At 42.5% G+C, this 15251-nt stretch overlaps 1 protein-coding gene across 2 annotated transcripts in view; it reads right to left on the bottom strand.

The window, feature by feature from the left end:
- wdhd1 (WD repeat and HMG-box DNA binding protein 1) overlaps positions 1-15251 on the bottom strand; it is a 51292-nt gene that overhangs the window by 24126 nt on the left and 11915 nt on the right. For both annotated transcript variants that reach the window (XM_041848317.2, XM_041848318.2), the window contains exons 9-11: positions 10442-10548; positions 2739-2895; positions 2177-2360 (exon numbers count right to left, since the gene is read on the bottom strand). In XM_041848317.2, coding sequence (XP_041704251.1) covers positions 2177-2360; positions 2739-2895; positions 10442-10548 — 448 coding nt within the window. The remainder of the gene's footprint in view (positions 1-2176; positions 2361-2738; positions 2896-10441; positions 10549-15251) is intronic.

Below are 15251 nucleotides of genomic sequence, written 5' to 3' on the forward strand. Positions count from 1 at the left end.
AAATACTTTTTCCCCCTCGCTGTATGTATAGGGGTAAGGGGACTAGGCAAAAGGATATAAGATAAACAGAGTAGCAGCAGCTTGTATGTGAGTGGGTGTGCGGGTTTGTAGATTCAGTATAAATGTATGTGCATATTATGTGAGTGCGCAAATGGAGTGAGTATTTGAGTGTGTGTTGGATTGACAGTGTGTGAGTGTGTAGGGCCCTGTGAGTGTAAAGATACAAGGTAAACTCGGTCCGTGTAGCTATATCGTTCGCTAGTCATCAGTCATATTGCTTGGGGATAGAAGCTGTTCAACAGCCTGTTGGTGTCAGACTTGATGCACTGGTATCTCTTGCCATGCGGCAGCAGAGAAAATAGTCTATGGCTTGGGTGGTTGGGTGTCTTTGACGATTTTACGGGCCTTCTTTTCAAACCGCCTGATATAGATGTCCTGGATGGTAGGGAGCTCGGTCCCAGTGATTTACTGGGCTGTCTGCACAACCCTCTTTAGCTCCATGCGATTGAGGGTGGTGCTATTGCCATGCCAAGCAGTGATGCAGCCAGTCAATGTGCTCTCAATGGTACAGCTGTAGAACCTTTTCAGGATTTGAGGGCCCATGCCAAACTTTTTCAACCTCCTGAGGGGGAAGAGGCGCGGTCACGCCTTCATCACGACTGTGCGTTTGGACAATTTTAAGTCTTTATTGATTTGGACACTGAGGAACTGGAAGCTGTCTACCTGCTCCACTGCCGCCCCGTCGACTTTCCTGTAGTCCACGATCAGCTCCTTGGTCTTGCTGACGTTGAGGGAGAGGTTGTTGCTCCGGCACCACACTGCCAGGTCACTGACCTCTTCCCTGTAGGCTGACTCATCCTCGCCGGTGAACAGGCTTACCACCATTGTGTCATCAGCGAACTTGATAATGGTGTTGGAGTCGTGCGTGGCCACACAGTCGAGGGTGAACAGGGAGTACAGGAGGGTACTAAGCACGCACCCCTGTGGGACCCCTGTGTTAAGGGTCAGCGTGGTGGAGGTGACGTTGACTACCCTCACCACCTGGGGTGACGGAAGTAGTTAGCTCGTCAATGTTATCGGCAGAGTCTCTAAACATATTCCAGTCAGCGCTAGCAGAGCAGTCCTCTAGCATACCCTCTGATTCTGGTGACCATTTCTTAACGGAGCGAATTGCGGGTACTTCCTGTTTCAGCTTCTGCTTGTAAACAGGAAGCAAGAGTACGGAGTCATGATCTGATTTGCCAAATGGCGGACGAGGGAGGTCCTTGTATGCTTGCTTGTGGGTAGACTAGCAGTGATCTAGGACTTTATTACCCCTAGTGGCGTTGGAGACGTGTTGATGGAAGTTGGGCATCACGTGTCTTAGTGAAAGGCAGCCTCTGGGTGTAGGGTTTCCTGCTTGTTTATAGCCTTGTATAGTTCGTTAAGAGCCAGCTTGTTATTTTTATTGTCCTAAGTTGGAATGTATACAGCAGTCACGATAACAGCTGAAAACTCTCTCGGGAGGTAGAAGGGTCGGCATTTGACCATCAGGTATTCCAAGACTGGCGAACAGTGGGTCGACACTTCCACTGCGCTGGAATTAGCACACCAGTTGGGAGTTGATGAAGAGGCAAACCACTTGCAAGACAAGAGTTAGAAAGTCTAAGGAAAGGGCTACATATCTGAAGAGAATACGTGTCTGTATTTAATGAATGAAATACTTTAGCCATGCATGGTTTATTGCAGTGTTTGGTTTTATCTAAATGAAAAGCTCAAATAATTGCTGTTATAGAAGACGAGCCAGTTATGATTAGCTATGATACTTTGATCAGCTATGTGAAATCAAATTCCTACGTTCTGTAGACAATTACTTTTTTCTATTCATTCCAAGACCCATGATGAAATGACAGGTACGGCTAGAGAAACTAGTACCAGGAGACAAGCCGTCATTGTCTATTTTTCCTCGGAACATTATCATACTATGTAACACTGTACATCAATCAATATTTCGACAACTTGGATAACTTTCCCTATCTGGGGATGGTTTGTTTTGAAGAGTGCCAAGTTCACACGTCCATTGTTGTCTCAAAACTACTTCACCGTAATGCGTTGTGGCGTCGCATAATGAACTATCAGTGCAGACAGTCGTACTATTCGACGTAAAAAAACAAAACAATGCACATCGCTTTCTCACCTAGTGAGTTCTCGTCGTCGAGGAAGGCACTCCTGTTCCGTGCTCGCCCCGTGGCAGGCATGAGGTCGTCGTCATCGTCCTCAGGGTTATTGGCGGGTGAACGGGCGCCCTCGCTGACACCCTCGTCCATGGGTCCGTTGTCGTCATCGTCGTCGAAAAGGTTGTCGTAGCTGGCTGGAGCCTGCTAGAGTAGAATAAAGATCACTCCCAAAGTCAGCATGTCATTGGGAAAGACAACCTGTTCTCAATAACACTAACCTGGTTCAATCCTGGTTTAAAAATAACATAGAACTGTGGAATAGACCTCAAGATCTCTTTAAAATAGAGGTGAACGAAACAAAGAAACATGGCAAATACTAATATCATCAACATTGACATAGCTCTGTAGACTAAGCAGATCGAGCACAACATGAAATGGTCCAAGAAGACCATGTTTGGAGTCAATTCTGCTAAATAAAACACACAGTATTAAGTGTACCGATCCCAATATTGGTTAGAAGTTAGTTAGCAGGGGCACGTTTGGGTGGGATAAAGAAGCCTCCATGTAAGACCAGAGACTCACCTTGGTGCTCTTTGCAGCGGTAGTGGAGGAAGACATTGAAGAAGAGGAGAGCCCATCCAGCACGCCCAGACAGCCCTCTGTGTCGGTGTAGGCTATTTGACCGCCCGAAGGATGCCAAGCCAGTCCACACACGGTGTAGCCCTTCTCATGCTTCTGCCTGCCAAATGGACAAAAAATCAATTTCAGTGGATTCAACTTTCAAATACTTGAGTATTGGATTGAGTTCTACCTGGAGATGGGGTGGGTTATTGGTACTAGGGATGTTAACGGTTAACAATTAAATACGAAAATACATTTGACCAGTCATGCCTATCATTTGCATAATTTAGTGGAATTCAATTGGCGCTTGTGTATTTTCGTTAGTTGTCATGTATCTTATTTATCACATGCGCACAACATACAGAGCGCCTAGTTTGAGGCGCGGAATAGCCTATCACCGGTCAGAGCACGAGAGCACCTCCTCAAAAAGATGGTACTGGAGGGAAACATGTTATAAGCCCAGCCCCTTGTGCAACAACAGCTGCTTTATTAAAGGAGATTGCATTTTTCAATAATGTGCTATAGCCTTTTGACTGTAAGACGATAGGCCTGCTATTGTTGCATGTTTCCATTAAAGTGGAACTGACAGCGTTTTAGCAACATCTTATTAAAATCTGTTCATATTTACCTTCAGGAAGATTTTTTATTTTTTTTTTACATTATCTGACAAGTGAGCACTTAGATATATGGTCATTTTCATGTTTTTATTAATTCATATAAAGTTTGAGAATGATGTATATTAAGGCATGTGAAAATTCTATAGCAATATAAAGCAGGAAAACGGCCGTGCATTTGGACAATTAATAGACAGTAAATAAAACCATTATCTTGTCCAGGACCGGAGTCTATGCAGGCCGGTGCGCCATAGCCAATCAGTGCTACAGTAGGCCTATTTGAAAATAACCCATTTGCCACACAGGCCTGCCATCATTCACTTTGAACTGGACTGTGTGTTTACAGGCAGTAGTAACAGCGCGACTTTAGATCAATAGAACGCGTTCGCCAAAAACCACAAAATACACCTGAACAGATTTCTGCAAATATGTAAATACCACAGTAGTCCTCTTACATTTGGGAACTTCACAGTCCTATTGATCAACAACCATGAAAAGGTAGGCTCTCTCTCCCTCAGTTGTCTATGCATAGTAAAAACAAAAAGATAAAACAACTAATGCTAGCCAGAGTGAGATGAGCTCAAATCTAACGAGTGAACATTAGATAAACCCTCTAAAACTTCTTCAGCTAGTTTGCCGGCAAAATTGCACTGATAAACGATGGGGAATAGTAGCCTGCTATTCCTTCTGCAGCTTGCCTGCGAATGCATGCTTTTAACTACCCACATTTTGACAACTGAATGGAACTTGCTTGCCTGCCCGCCCATTTGATCGATGCCAAATACATTTGATTGACAACTAAAAGATATGCTAACTGTGGATAACAGTCGTTCAAGTTCAGCATAGCTAGATAGATAGCTAGCAAAGCGATTCACATTTCTTGCTAGCTAACCAAATGACAACTGCATCTCTAGCTGTAGCCACCGAAAAATGATATGAGGGGAAAAAGTCAGTCACTCACCCACTCCTCCAATGACATCCTCCTAGCAGATAACTAGCGAGCTAGCTAACATTAGGCTCTGTGTTTCTAGCTTTCTAAATAAATAGCTAATAACATAAATAGATATGCTAGCCCATGGGTGTCAAACAATCAGCGCACAGGCCATATAGAAAAAGCACAAAGAATTCACGAGCCAGACATAGCATATTATTTTTTTTAAACATGCAACTACAACCCAAACTGGCAATTGTTTTATTAGAAAAAAATATGACCCTTTATAATCCCAATTTATAGTCCCAGTTTGGACAAACCTACTCATTCCAGGATCTTTCTTTATTAATACTATTTTGTACATTGTAGAATAATAGTGAAGACATCAAAACATTGAAATAACACATATGGAATCATGTAGTAACCCAAAAAAAGTGTTAAAAGTTAATTTGTGGAATTTATTTCCTTCTTGATGCATTTGAGCCAATCAGTTGTGTTGTGACAAGGTAGGGGTGGTATACAGAAGATAGCCCCAAGTCCATATTATGGCAAGAACAGCTCAAATAAGCAAAGAGAAACAACAGTCCATCATTACTTGAAGGTCAATCAATACGTACAATTTCAAGAACTTTCAGTAGCAAAAACCATCAAGCACTATGATGAAACGGGCTCTCCTGAGGACCGCCACAGGAAAGGAAGACAGAGTTACCTCTGCTGCAGAGGATAAGTTCATTAGAGTTAACTGCACCTCTTATCGCAGACCAAATAAATGATTCACAGAGTTCAAGTAACTGACACATCTCAACATCAACTGTTCAGAGGAGACCACGTTAAATCAGGCCTTCATGGAAACCACTACTAAAGGACAACAATAAGAAGAAGAGACTTGCTTGGGCCAAGAAACACGAGTAATGGACATTAGACCGGTGGAAATCTGTGCTTTGATCTGATGAGTCCAAATTTGAGATTTTTGGTTCCAACCGCCGTGTCTTTGTAAGACGCAGAGTAGGTGAACGGATGATCTCCACGTGTGGTTCCCATCGTAAAGCATGGAGGAGGTGGTGTTTGCTGGTGACACTGTCAGTGATTTATTTAGAATTCAAGGCAGACTTTACCAGCATGGCTACCACAGCATTCTGCAGCAAAACGTCATCCCATATGGTTTGGGCTTAGTGGGACTATCATTTGTTTTTCAACAGGACAATGACCCAACACACCTCCAGGCTATGTAAGAGCTATTTGACCAAGAAGGATTCCAAGATGGCGTAGCAGTGTGGTCGCGTTTATTTTTCGTCCTGTGTAAATATCCCGCTTCTTGTTTTTGTCTATATTTCTCAATTTTTTTACTTTCATTCTTTCTGTTTCTGTATTTTTGATTTTTGACTTTGTTTTGTTTTACCCCATATGTAACTCTGTGTTGTTGTTTTTTTAATCGCACTGCTTTGCTTTATCTTGGCCAGGTCGCAGTTGTAAATGAGAACTTGTTCTCAACTGGTTTACCTGGTTAAATAAAGGTGAAATAAATAAAAAATAAAAAATAAAAGGAGTGATGGAGTGCCGCATCAGATGACCCAGCCTCCACAATCACCCGACCTCAACCCAATTGAGATGGTTTGGGATGAGTTGGACCGCAGAGTGAAGGAAAAGCAGCCAACAAGTGCTAAGCATATGTGGGAACTCCTTCAAGACTGTTGGAAAAGCATTCCTCATGAAGCTGGTTGAGAGAATGCCAAGAGTGTGCAAAGCTATCATCAAGGAAAAGGGTGGCTACTTTGAAGAACCTAAAATATATTTTGATTTGTTTAACACTTTTTTGGTTACTACATGATTCCATATGTGTTCTTTCATAGTTTTGATGTCTTCACTATTATTCTACAATGCACTTAAAAGAAACTTTCAAAGTTCTTGACATTTTCCGGATTGACTGACCTTCATGTCTTAAAGTAATGATGGACTGTCTTTTCTCTTTGCTTATTTGAGCTGTTCTTGCCATAATATAGACTTGGTCTTTTACCAAATAGGGCTATCTTCCGTATACCACCCCTACCTTGTCACATCACAACTGATTGGCTCAAACGCATTAAGGAAAGGAATTCCACAAATTCACTTTTAACAAGGCACACCTGTTAATTGAAATGCATTCCAGGTGACTACCTCATGAAGCTGGTTGAGAGAATGCCAAGAGTGTGCAAAGCTGTCATCAAGGCAAAGGGTGGTTACTTTGAAGAATCTCAAATATAAACTATATTTTGATTTTTTGAACACTTTTTTGGTTACTACATGATTCCATATGTGTTATTTCATAGTTTTGTCTTCACTATTAATTCTACAATGTAGAAAATAGTAAAAAATAAAGAAACTCTTCAATGAGTAGGGGTGTCCAAACCTTTGACTGGTACTGTATGTACAAAGGATGCTGTATATAGCATTTTAACATATTAAAACAAAAGGAGAGAAATAATATTTGTCCAGTCTTTGCTGCTATGCTTGCAGATGTGCATAATATGCTCTGACCCTAATATATATATATTTTTAAATAACTCCAAATAACAAAAATGTAGCTATAGGTTGTTGTAACATTTAAACTCAAAACATATTTTTCATTTATTTGCACTGCATGGATCACCGGTTCGGTTGAATGCAGCATTGCTGTATGGTGCACTCAAAATCAGTGGAGGCTGCGGAGGGGAGGCCAGTTCATAAATGTCTGGAATGAATTGTAATGATGGAATGGAGTGAATGGAATGGTATCAAAACACAAGAAAACCATGTGTTTGATACCATTCAATTTTCTCCATTCCAGCCTTATTATGAGCCGTTCTCCCCTCAGCAGCCTCAACCGCTCAAACTGTATTGTAGTTGAGTTGCCAGCCTAGGCTACTGCTCAAATATTGCTGTAATAGGCCTACATGTTTCTCCTTTGCACCGTGTTTTGTTGCAGGTTTTGTTTTTTGGTTATTCATTGGCAAACTTTAATAACCAAAGCCAGACTGCAACATTTTAGTAGCCTAGCTCGGACTGTGGCATTTGTCTGTACACTTTCCCTCCTCTGCTCGCTGTAAACGGGACACACAAAAGCAGCGCAATTGAAGTTGAATTCACAGATGGGACCGCATCAGGCTGTAATTTCATAAAGTAGATGACTCAACTGTTGAATCATTTATACCACCTACTGGGGAGCCAGGCCCAGCCAATCAGAATGAGTTTTTCCACACAAAAGGGCTTTATTACAGAAATACTCCTCAGTTTCATCAGCTGTCCGGGTGGCGGGTCTCAGATGATCCCCGCAGGTGAAGAAGCCGGATGCGGAGGCCATGGGGTGGCGTGGTTACAAATTCTCTAAAATGACGTTGGAGGCAGCTTATGGTAGAGAAATTAACATTAAATTCTCTGGCAACAGCTCTGGTGGACATTCCTGCAGTCAGCATGCCAATTGCTGGCTCCCTCAAAACTTGAGACATCTGTGGCATTGTGATGTGTGACTACTGCACATTTTAGAGTGGCCTTTTATTGTCCACGGTACAAGGTGCACCTGTGTAATGATCATGCTGTTTAAACAGCTTCTCGATATGCCACACCTGTCACGTGGATGGATTATCTTGGCAAAAGGGAAATACTCACTAACAGGGATGTAAACAAATTTGGGCACAACATTTGAGAGAAAAACCTTTTTGTGCCTATGTAACATTTCATGGATCTTTTATTTCAGCCCATGAAACATGGGACCAACACTTTACATAGTGTTTATACACTGCTCAAAAAAATAAAGGGAATGGAATCGGTACGTCAAAAATCTCTTCCCAACTATTTTGCAATCTATATGGGACGGCTGTCAATCCTTTAGGCCTTAAATGAAACTGGTATACTTTTTTATTTATCACAGTTTTCTTTAACCAATGATGTCCTTTAATGCAGGGCCGACAGACAAGTTCCTTACTTTTTCCCCCTTCCACTTTCCTCTTCCATTTTTGCGATAATGCTGCAATTATTTGGTTGTAATTTTGGGTAGAGCAGACATTTCCATATGTTTTTGTTAGCTGCATGTGCGACATAACTCCACCAGTCCTACCTATGATATACACTGCTCAGAAAAATAAAGGGAACACTAAAATAACACATCCTAGATCTGAATGAATGAAATAATCTTATTAAATACTTTTTTCTTTACATAGTTGAATGTGCTGACAACAAAATCACACAAAAATTATCAATGGAAATCAAATTTATCAATAATAATAATAATATGCCATTTAGCAGACGCTTTTATCAACCCATGGAGGTCTGGATATGGAGTCACTCTCAAAATTAAAGTGGAAAACCACACTACAGGCTGATCCAACTTTGATGTAATGTCCTTAAAACAAGTCAAAATGAGGCTCAGGGCGTGTGTGGCCTCCGCGTGCCTGTATGACCTCCCTACAACGCCTGGGCATGCTCCTGATGAGGTGGCGGATGGTCTCCTGAGGGATCTCCTCCCAGACCTGGACTAAAGCATCCGCCAACTCCTGTACAGTCTGTGGTGCAACGTGGCGTTGGTGGATGGCGCGAGACATGATGTCCCAGATGTGCTCAATTGGATTCAGGTCTGGGGAACGGGCAGGCCAGTCCATAGCATCAATGCCTTCCGCTTGCAGGAACTGCTGACACACTCCAGCCACGAGGTCTAGCATTGTCTTGCATTAGGAGGAACCCAGGGCCAACCGCACAAGCATATGGTCTCACAAGGGGTCTGAGGATCTCATCTCAGTACCTAATGGCAGTCAGGCTACCTCTGGTGAGCACATGGAGGGCTGTGCGGCCCCCCAAAGAAATGCCACCCCACACCATGACTGACCCACCGCCAAACCGGTCATGCTGGAGGATGTTGCAGGCAGCAGAACGTTCTCCACGGCATCTCCAGACTCCGTTACGTCTGTCACGTGCTCAGTGTGAACCTGCTTTCATCTGTGAAGAGCACAGGGCGCCAGTGGCGAATTTGCCAATCTTGGTGTTCTCTGGCAAATGCCAAACGTCCTGCACGGTGTTGGGCTGTAAGCACAACCCCCACCTGTGGACGTCGGGCCCTCATACCACCCTCATGGAGTCTGTTTCTGACCGTTTGAGCAGACACATGCACATTTGTGGCCTGCTGGAGGTCATTTTGCAGGGCTCCGTCAGTGCTCCGCCTGCTCCTCCTAGCACAAAGGCGGAGGTAGCGGTCCTGCTGCTGGGTTGTTGCCTTCCTACGGCCTCCTCCACGTCTCCTGATGTACTGGCCTGTCTCCTGGTAGCGCCTCCATGCTCTGGACACTACGCTGACAGACACAGCAAACCTTCTTGCCACAGCTTGCATTGATGTGCCATCCTGGATGAGCTGCACTAACTGAGCCACTTGTGTGGGTTGTAGACTCCGTCTCATGCTACCACTAGAGTGAAAGCACCGCCAGCATTCAAAAGTGACCAAAACATCAGCCAGGAAGCATAGGAACTGAGAAGTGGTCTGTGGTCACCACCTGCAGAACCACTTCTTTATTGGGGGTGTCTTGCTAATTGCCTATAATTTCTACCTGTTGTCTATTCCATTTGCACAACAGCATGTGAAATGTATTGTCAATCAGTGTTGCTTCCTAAGTGGACAGTTTGATTTCACAGAAGTGTGATTGACTTGGAGTTGCATTGTGTTGTTTAAGTGTTCCCTTAATTTTTTTGAGCAGTGTATTTTTGTTCAGTATAAGTAAAAACGCTGTCTGTTCCGCTTTAAACTAATGAAAAATGTCCTTTCCTTGTATGCATGCATACATACTAGGCTATTTTCTGTTGGTCACGTCATTTTACTCGTTGTAAATTTTTTTTACACTTTGTCGACCGGGTAAAGAGGATCGGTTAGTCGGCAGAAAAATTTACCAACATTTGCATTCCTAATTGGGACTATTCCATTGCTTCCATTGTGTCAGTCAAACCCAATCAAGTATTTGAAAAAATACACACTATTGAACTTATATTGAACACAGGTCTGCACAGTTCCACTCAAATACTTCAACCAAAGCAAGGAGAACACAGTCAGTCGAGTTGAAATATTAAATTAAATCGATTGAGCAAATATTGCTTTCTATCAGTTTCAGTGTGATTCTGTCTCATACCTTTCCACACACAGCTTGCTCTCCACGTCCCAGACCGTCAGCAAACCCCCGATGCTCCCGGCAGCCAAGAACTTCCCACAGGGCGACCAGGCCACTATGTTTATTGCCTGGTGGAAGGAGCGGGGGATGGAGAAAGATGGAGAGCGGAGGTGGAGGTGAGAAAATGACTCATTAAAAGATGGAAAACCACCCTTTTACATGGGAGCAACAGGCCATTTTCCATATCGTTACCAATGTACATCGAGTGAAGTATGGGTGAGGTGGTTTATAGGGCGTGCAATACTTTTCTAATGAAATAACACCTCAGTTTCCAATAACTGCTGTAAAATCAAGTTACAGTTCAATTAGTGCTATGGATAAACAAACCTTTAATATTCGTCATGCCAAACTTACATGAAGTAAAAATTATATGGTTCAGATTCAGGTTATGGTGTTCCTGTAAGTTTGTGGAGTGTAGGGCTGACCCCAATTAGTCGACTGGGGGTCAGCACATGTAGAAAATAGTACAAATAAAGAAAAACCCTTGAATGAGTAGCTGTGTCCAATTTTTTGACTGGTACTGTGTATATGTATATATATATATACACAGAGTATATATTTGCGCCCATCTCAGTGAACTAATCCATTGCGGAGGCTTAGACTAAAATAATATTTATGCTTGATTCGTAAATGTGGTACAGTGAGGGAAAAAAGTATTTGATCCCCTGCTGATTTTGTACGTTTGCCCACTGACAAAGAAATTAGTCTATCATTTTAATGGTAGGTTTATTTGAACAGTGAGAGACAGAATAACAACAAAGAAATCCAGAAAAACGCATGTCAAAAATGTTAAATTGATTTGCATTTTAAATGAGGGAAATAAGTATTTGACCCTCTCTCAATCAGAAAGATTTCTGACTCCCAGGTGTCTTTAATACAGCTAATGAGCAGAGATTAGGAGCACACTCTTAAAGGGAGTGCTCCTAATCTCAGCTTGTTACCTGTATAAAAGACACCTGTCCACAGAACCAATCAATCAGATTCCAAACTCTCCACCATGGCCAAGACCAAAGAGCTCTCCAAGGATGTCAGGGACAATATTGTAGACCTACAGAAGGCTGGAATGGGCTACAAGACCATTGCCAAGCAGCTTGGTGAGAAGGTGACAACAGTTGGTGCGATTATTCGCAAATGGAAGAAACACAAAAGAACTGTCAATCTCCCTCGGCCTGGGGCTCCATGCAAGATCTCACCTCGTGGAGTTGCAATGATCATGAGAACGGTGAGGAATCAGCCCAGAACTACACGGGAGGATCTTGTCAATGATCTCAAGGCAGCTGGGACCATAGTCACCAAGAAAACAATTGGTAACACACTACGCCGTGAAGGACTGAAATCCTGCAGCGCCCGCAAGGTCCCCCTGCTCAAGAAAGCACATATACAGGCCCGTCTGAAGTTTGCCAATGAACATCTGAATGATTCAGAGGAGAACTGGGTGAAAGCGTTGTGGTCAGATGAGACCAAAATCGAGCTCTTTGGCATCTACTCAACTCGTGTTTGGAGGAGGAGGAATGCTGCCTATGACCCCAAGAACACCATCCCTACCGTCAAACATGGACGTGGAAACATTATGCTTTGGGGGTGTTTTTCTGCTAAGGGGACAGGACAACTTCACCGCATCAAAGGGACGATGGACGGGGCCATGTACCGTCAAATCTTGGGTGAGAACCTCCTTCCCTCAGCCAGGGCATTGCAAATTGGTCGTGGATGGGTATTCCAGCATGACAATGACCCAAAACACACGGCCAAGGCAACAAAGGAGTGGCTCAAGAAGCAGCACATTAAGGTCCTGGAGTGGCCTAGCCAGTCTCCAGACCTTAATCCCATAGAAAATCTGTGGAGGGAGCTGAAGGTTCGAGTTGCCAAACGTCAGTCTCGAAACCTTAATGACTTGGAGAAGATCTGCAAAGAGGAGTGGGACAAAATCCCTCTTGAGATGTGTGCAAACCTGGTGGCCAACTACAAGAAACATCTGACCTCTGATTGCCAACAAGGGTTTTGCCACCAAGTACTAAGTCATGTTTTGCAGAGGGGTCAAATACTTATTTCCCTCATTAAAATGCAAATCAATTTATAACATTTTTGACATGCTTTTTTTCTGGATTTTTTGTTGTTGTTATTCTGTCTCTAACTGTTCAAATAAACCTACCATTCAAATTATAGACTGATCATGTCTTTATCAGTGGGCAAACGTACAAAATCAGCAGGGGATCAAATACTTTTTTCCCTCAATGTAGGAGGCTCCATATGGAGGGTATTGCGCAATTGCAATAAGTACGAATGCCCTGACTTCTGCTGAGGCTATATCACCATAAATACTGCATGGCCAATGCAGATGTCGGATTGACCATGCGCCCAGATGCACAATGCACTTCTCTCTCCAGAATGCACTCTCACGCCAATTTGTGCACATTCATTGTTTCATAACTTAATTGTGAATTGTTTGCATTTGATTGTTAGTGTATATCAATTCCCCCATGACATATATCACCAGTAATACATTTACCGTTAATTCCTATAATTTCTACGATCTAATATATGTTTGTTACTTTGGTTACTGTAATTTATTTTAATGTATTCAATATTATTATTCCAGTCTTCCCGTTCTCATTGTCGGAGTGGACACATTGTCTGCAGAGTGTACAACCTGCTACACAAGTTTTGGTTTATTTCATTCCATTTTCGAGTTTTGTCATTGTCTTTTGTTTGGAGCACTCCTGGCAATGTTGAGTAAGGACGAGCACGCATAGAAGTAGGCATATAGGCTACCTGGCCAGTGCTCAAATGTAGGCAAATAAATGTGCCCATTTGTGGATCTGATAGTATTTCTGACTGGCTTAACACACCACCACTAATGATCTGTGGAGCTTCTCAAAGTAATGTTTTCTTCACCTCAAACAGTAAGCAAACAAAGTATTTTTTACATCCACTGAGAATTACAATAGTTCCTCAATGTATTTGGAAAATCTTTCCAGCTCTCTCCCTTTTGATAACCACTATGCGTGAAAGGAAAAAAAGTAATGCTCTGATCCAATGGAAACGTCATAAAATACACCTACCTGATTACTTCTTATCAGTGCTCGACTTGGACTGAAATAGGTTCCGGTACTCATTTTGGTTGCTGGTACTGTTTATATTTAGGTGCAGGAGCTCCACAATAATGTTGAGCTAATATTCTATAAGAGGAACAGAAGCTCAAGCAGTAAATAATTTGAGGTGCTGGTACTCATCTCCGGTGAACTCCTCCTCAAGTCAAGCACTGCTTCTTATCCCTTGCGCAAATAGCCTACAGCTGTGTCTGTCCCGAGCTCACTGGCGCAGGAAACTGAGTGCCCAGAATATTTTATACAATGTTGAAGAGGCGACTCCGGGATGCTGACCTTCTAGGCAGAGTTGCAAAGAAAAAGCATTCTCTCACACTGCCCATCTTAATCTTTTATTTTTATTGGCCAGTCTGAGATATGGCTTTTTCTTTGCAACTCTGCCTAGAAGGTCAGCATCCCGGAGTCGCCTCTTCACTGTTGACGTTGAGACTGGTGTTTTGCAGGTACTATTTAATGAAGCTGCCAGTTGAGGACCTGTGAGGCGTCTGTTTCTCAAACTAGACACTAATGTATTTGTCCTCTTGCTCAGTTGTGCACCGGGGCCTCCCACTCCTCTTTCTATTCTGGTTAGAGCCAGTTTAGCTGTTTTGTGAAGGGAGTAGTACACAGCGTTGTACGAGATCTTCCGTTTCTTGGCAATTTCTCGCATGGAATAGCCTTCATTTCTCAGAACAAGAATAGACTGACGGGTTTCAGACGAAAGCTATTTGTTTCTGGCCATTTTGAGCCTCTAATCGAACACACAATTGCTGATGCTCCACATACTCAACACGTCTCAAGAAGGCCAGTTTTATTTTCTTTAATCAGCACAACAGTTTTCAGCTGTTGTAACATAATTGCAAAAGGGTTTTCTAATGATCAATTAGCCTTTTAAAATGATAAACTTGGATTAGCAAACACAACATGCCATGGTTGCTGATAAATGGGCCTCTGTACGCCTATATAGATATTCCATTAAAAATCTGCCGTTTCCAGCTACAATAGCCATTTACAACATTAACAATGTCTACACTGTATTTCTGATCAATTTGATGTTATTTTAAAAAGGGACAAAAACAATTATTTTCTTTCGAAAACACAAGGACATTTCTAAATGACCCCAAACTTTTGAACGGTAGTGTAGGGTATGTCTACATATGGAAAAATACACTGTAAAAAATGTAGACCAATCGATTGGTGGAAAGAACAGACAACTTTTGGGCGACCAAGATTTATTTTAGTCGGGGACAGCCCAAGTGGTGGGAACAATTTATGAATTGAGAATTGATCTTGTAGCTACATTGGAAGCAAATGCGATATATAGGCTGTGCGATATATAGAATTAACTCGAATTAATGTTTTTGCGTGATATTCCAAACGCCTATATCGCAAGAAATCAGGCTTATTTTTTAAATTTGTTTATATAAGTGCTTATGTCAGCTTGTTCTCATGTTGTCTTTTTGGTCTTGTCTCCTTCGCTCCTTCTGTACTGTGTGCACTGCCATTGTGCACCTTTCCTTTACACACACACCAAGCCCCTCCCCCTGCCACTCACAACAACAAAGATGAGAGATCACTTCTTCCTCTCTGGCAAGCGGTTTCAACTCGCTATTTGCATTTGACGTTTGGTCCAACAGAATCGTATGGACACCGAAACACATTGAGACATTATTTTACTGTAATAGAAG

The sequence above is a fragment of the Coregonus clupeaformis genome, chromosome 34 (genome assembly GCF_020615455.1).
Source record: "Coregonus clupeaformis isolate EN_2021a chromosome 34, ASM2061545v1, whole genome shotgun sequence".
NCBI classification, from domain to species: domain Eukaryota; kingdom Metazoa; phylum Chordata; class Actinopteri; order Salmoniformes; family Salmonidae; genus Coregonus; species Coregonus clupeaformis.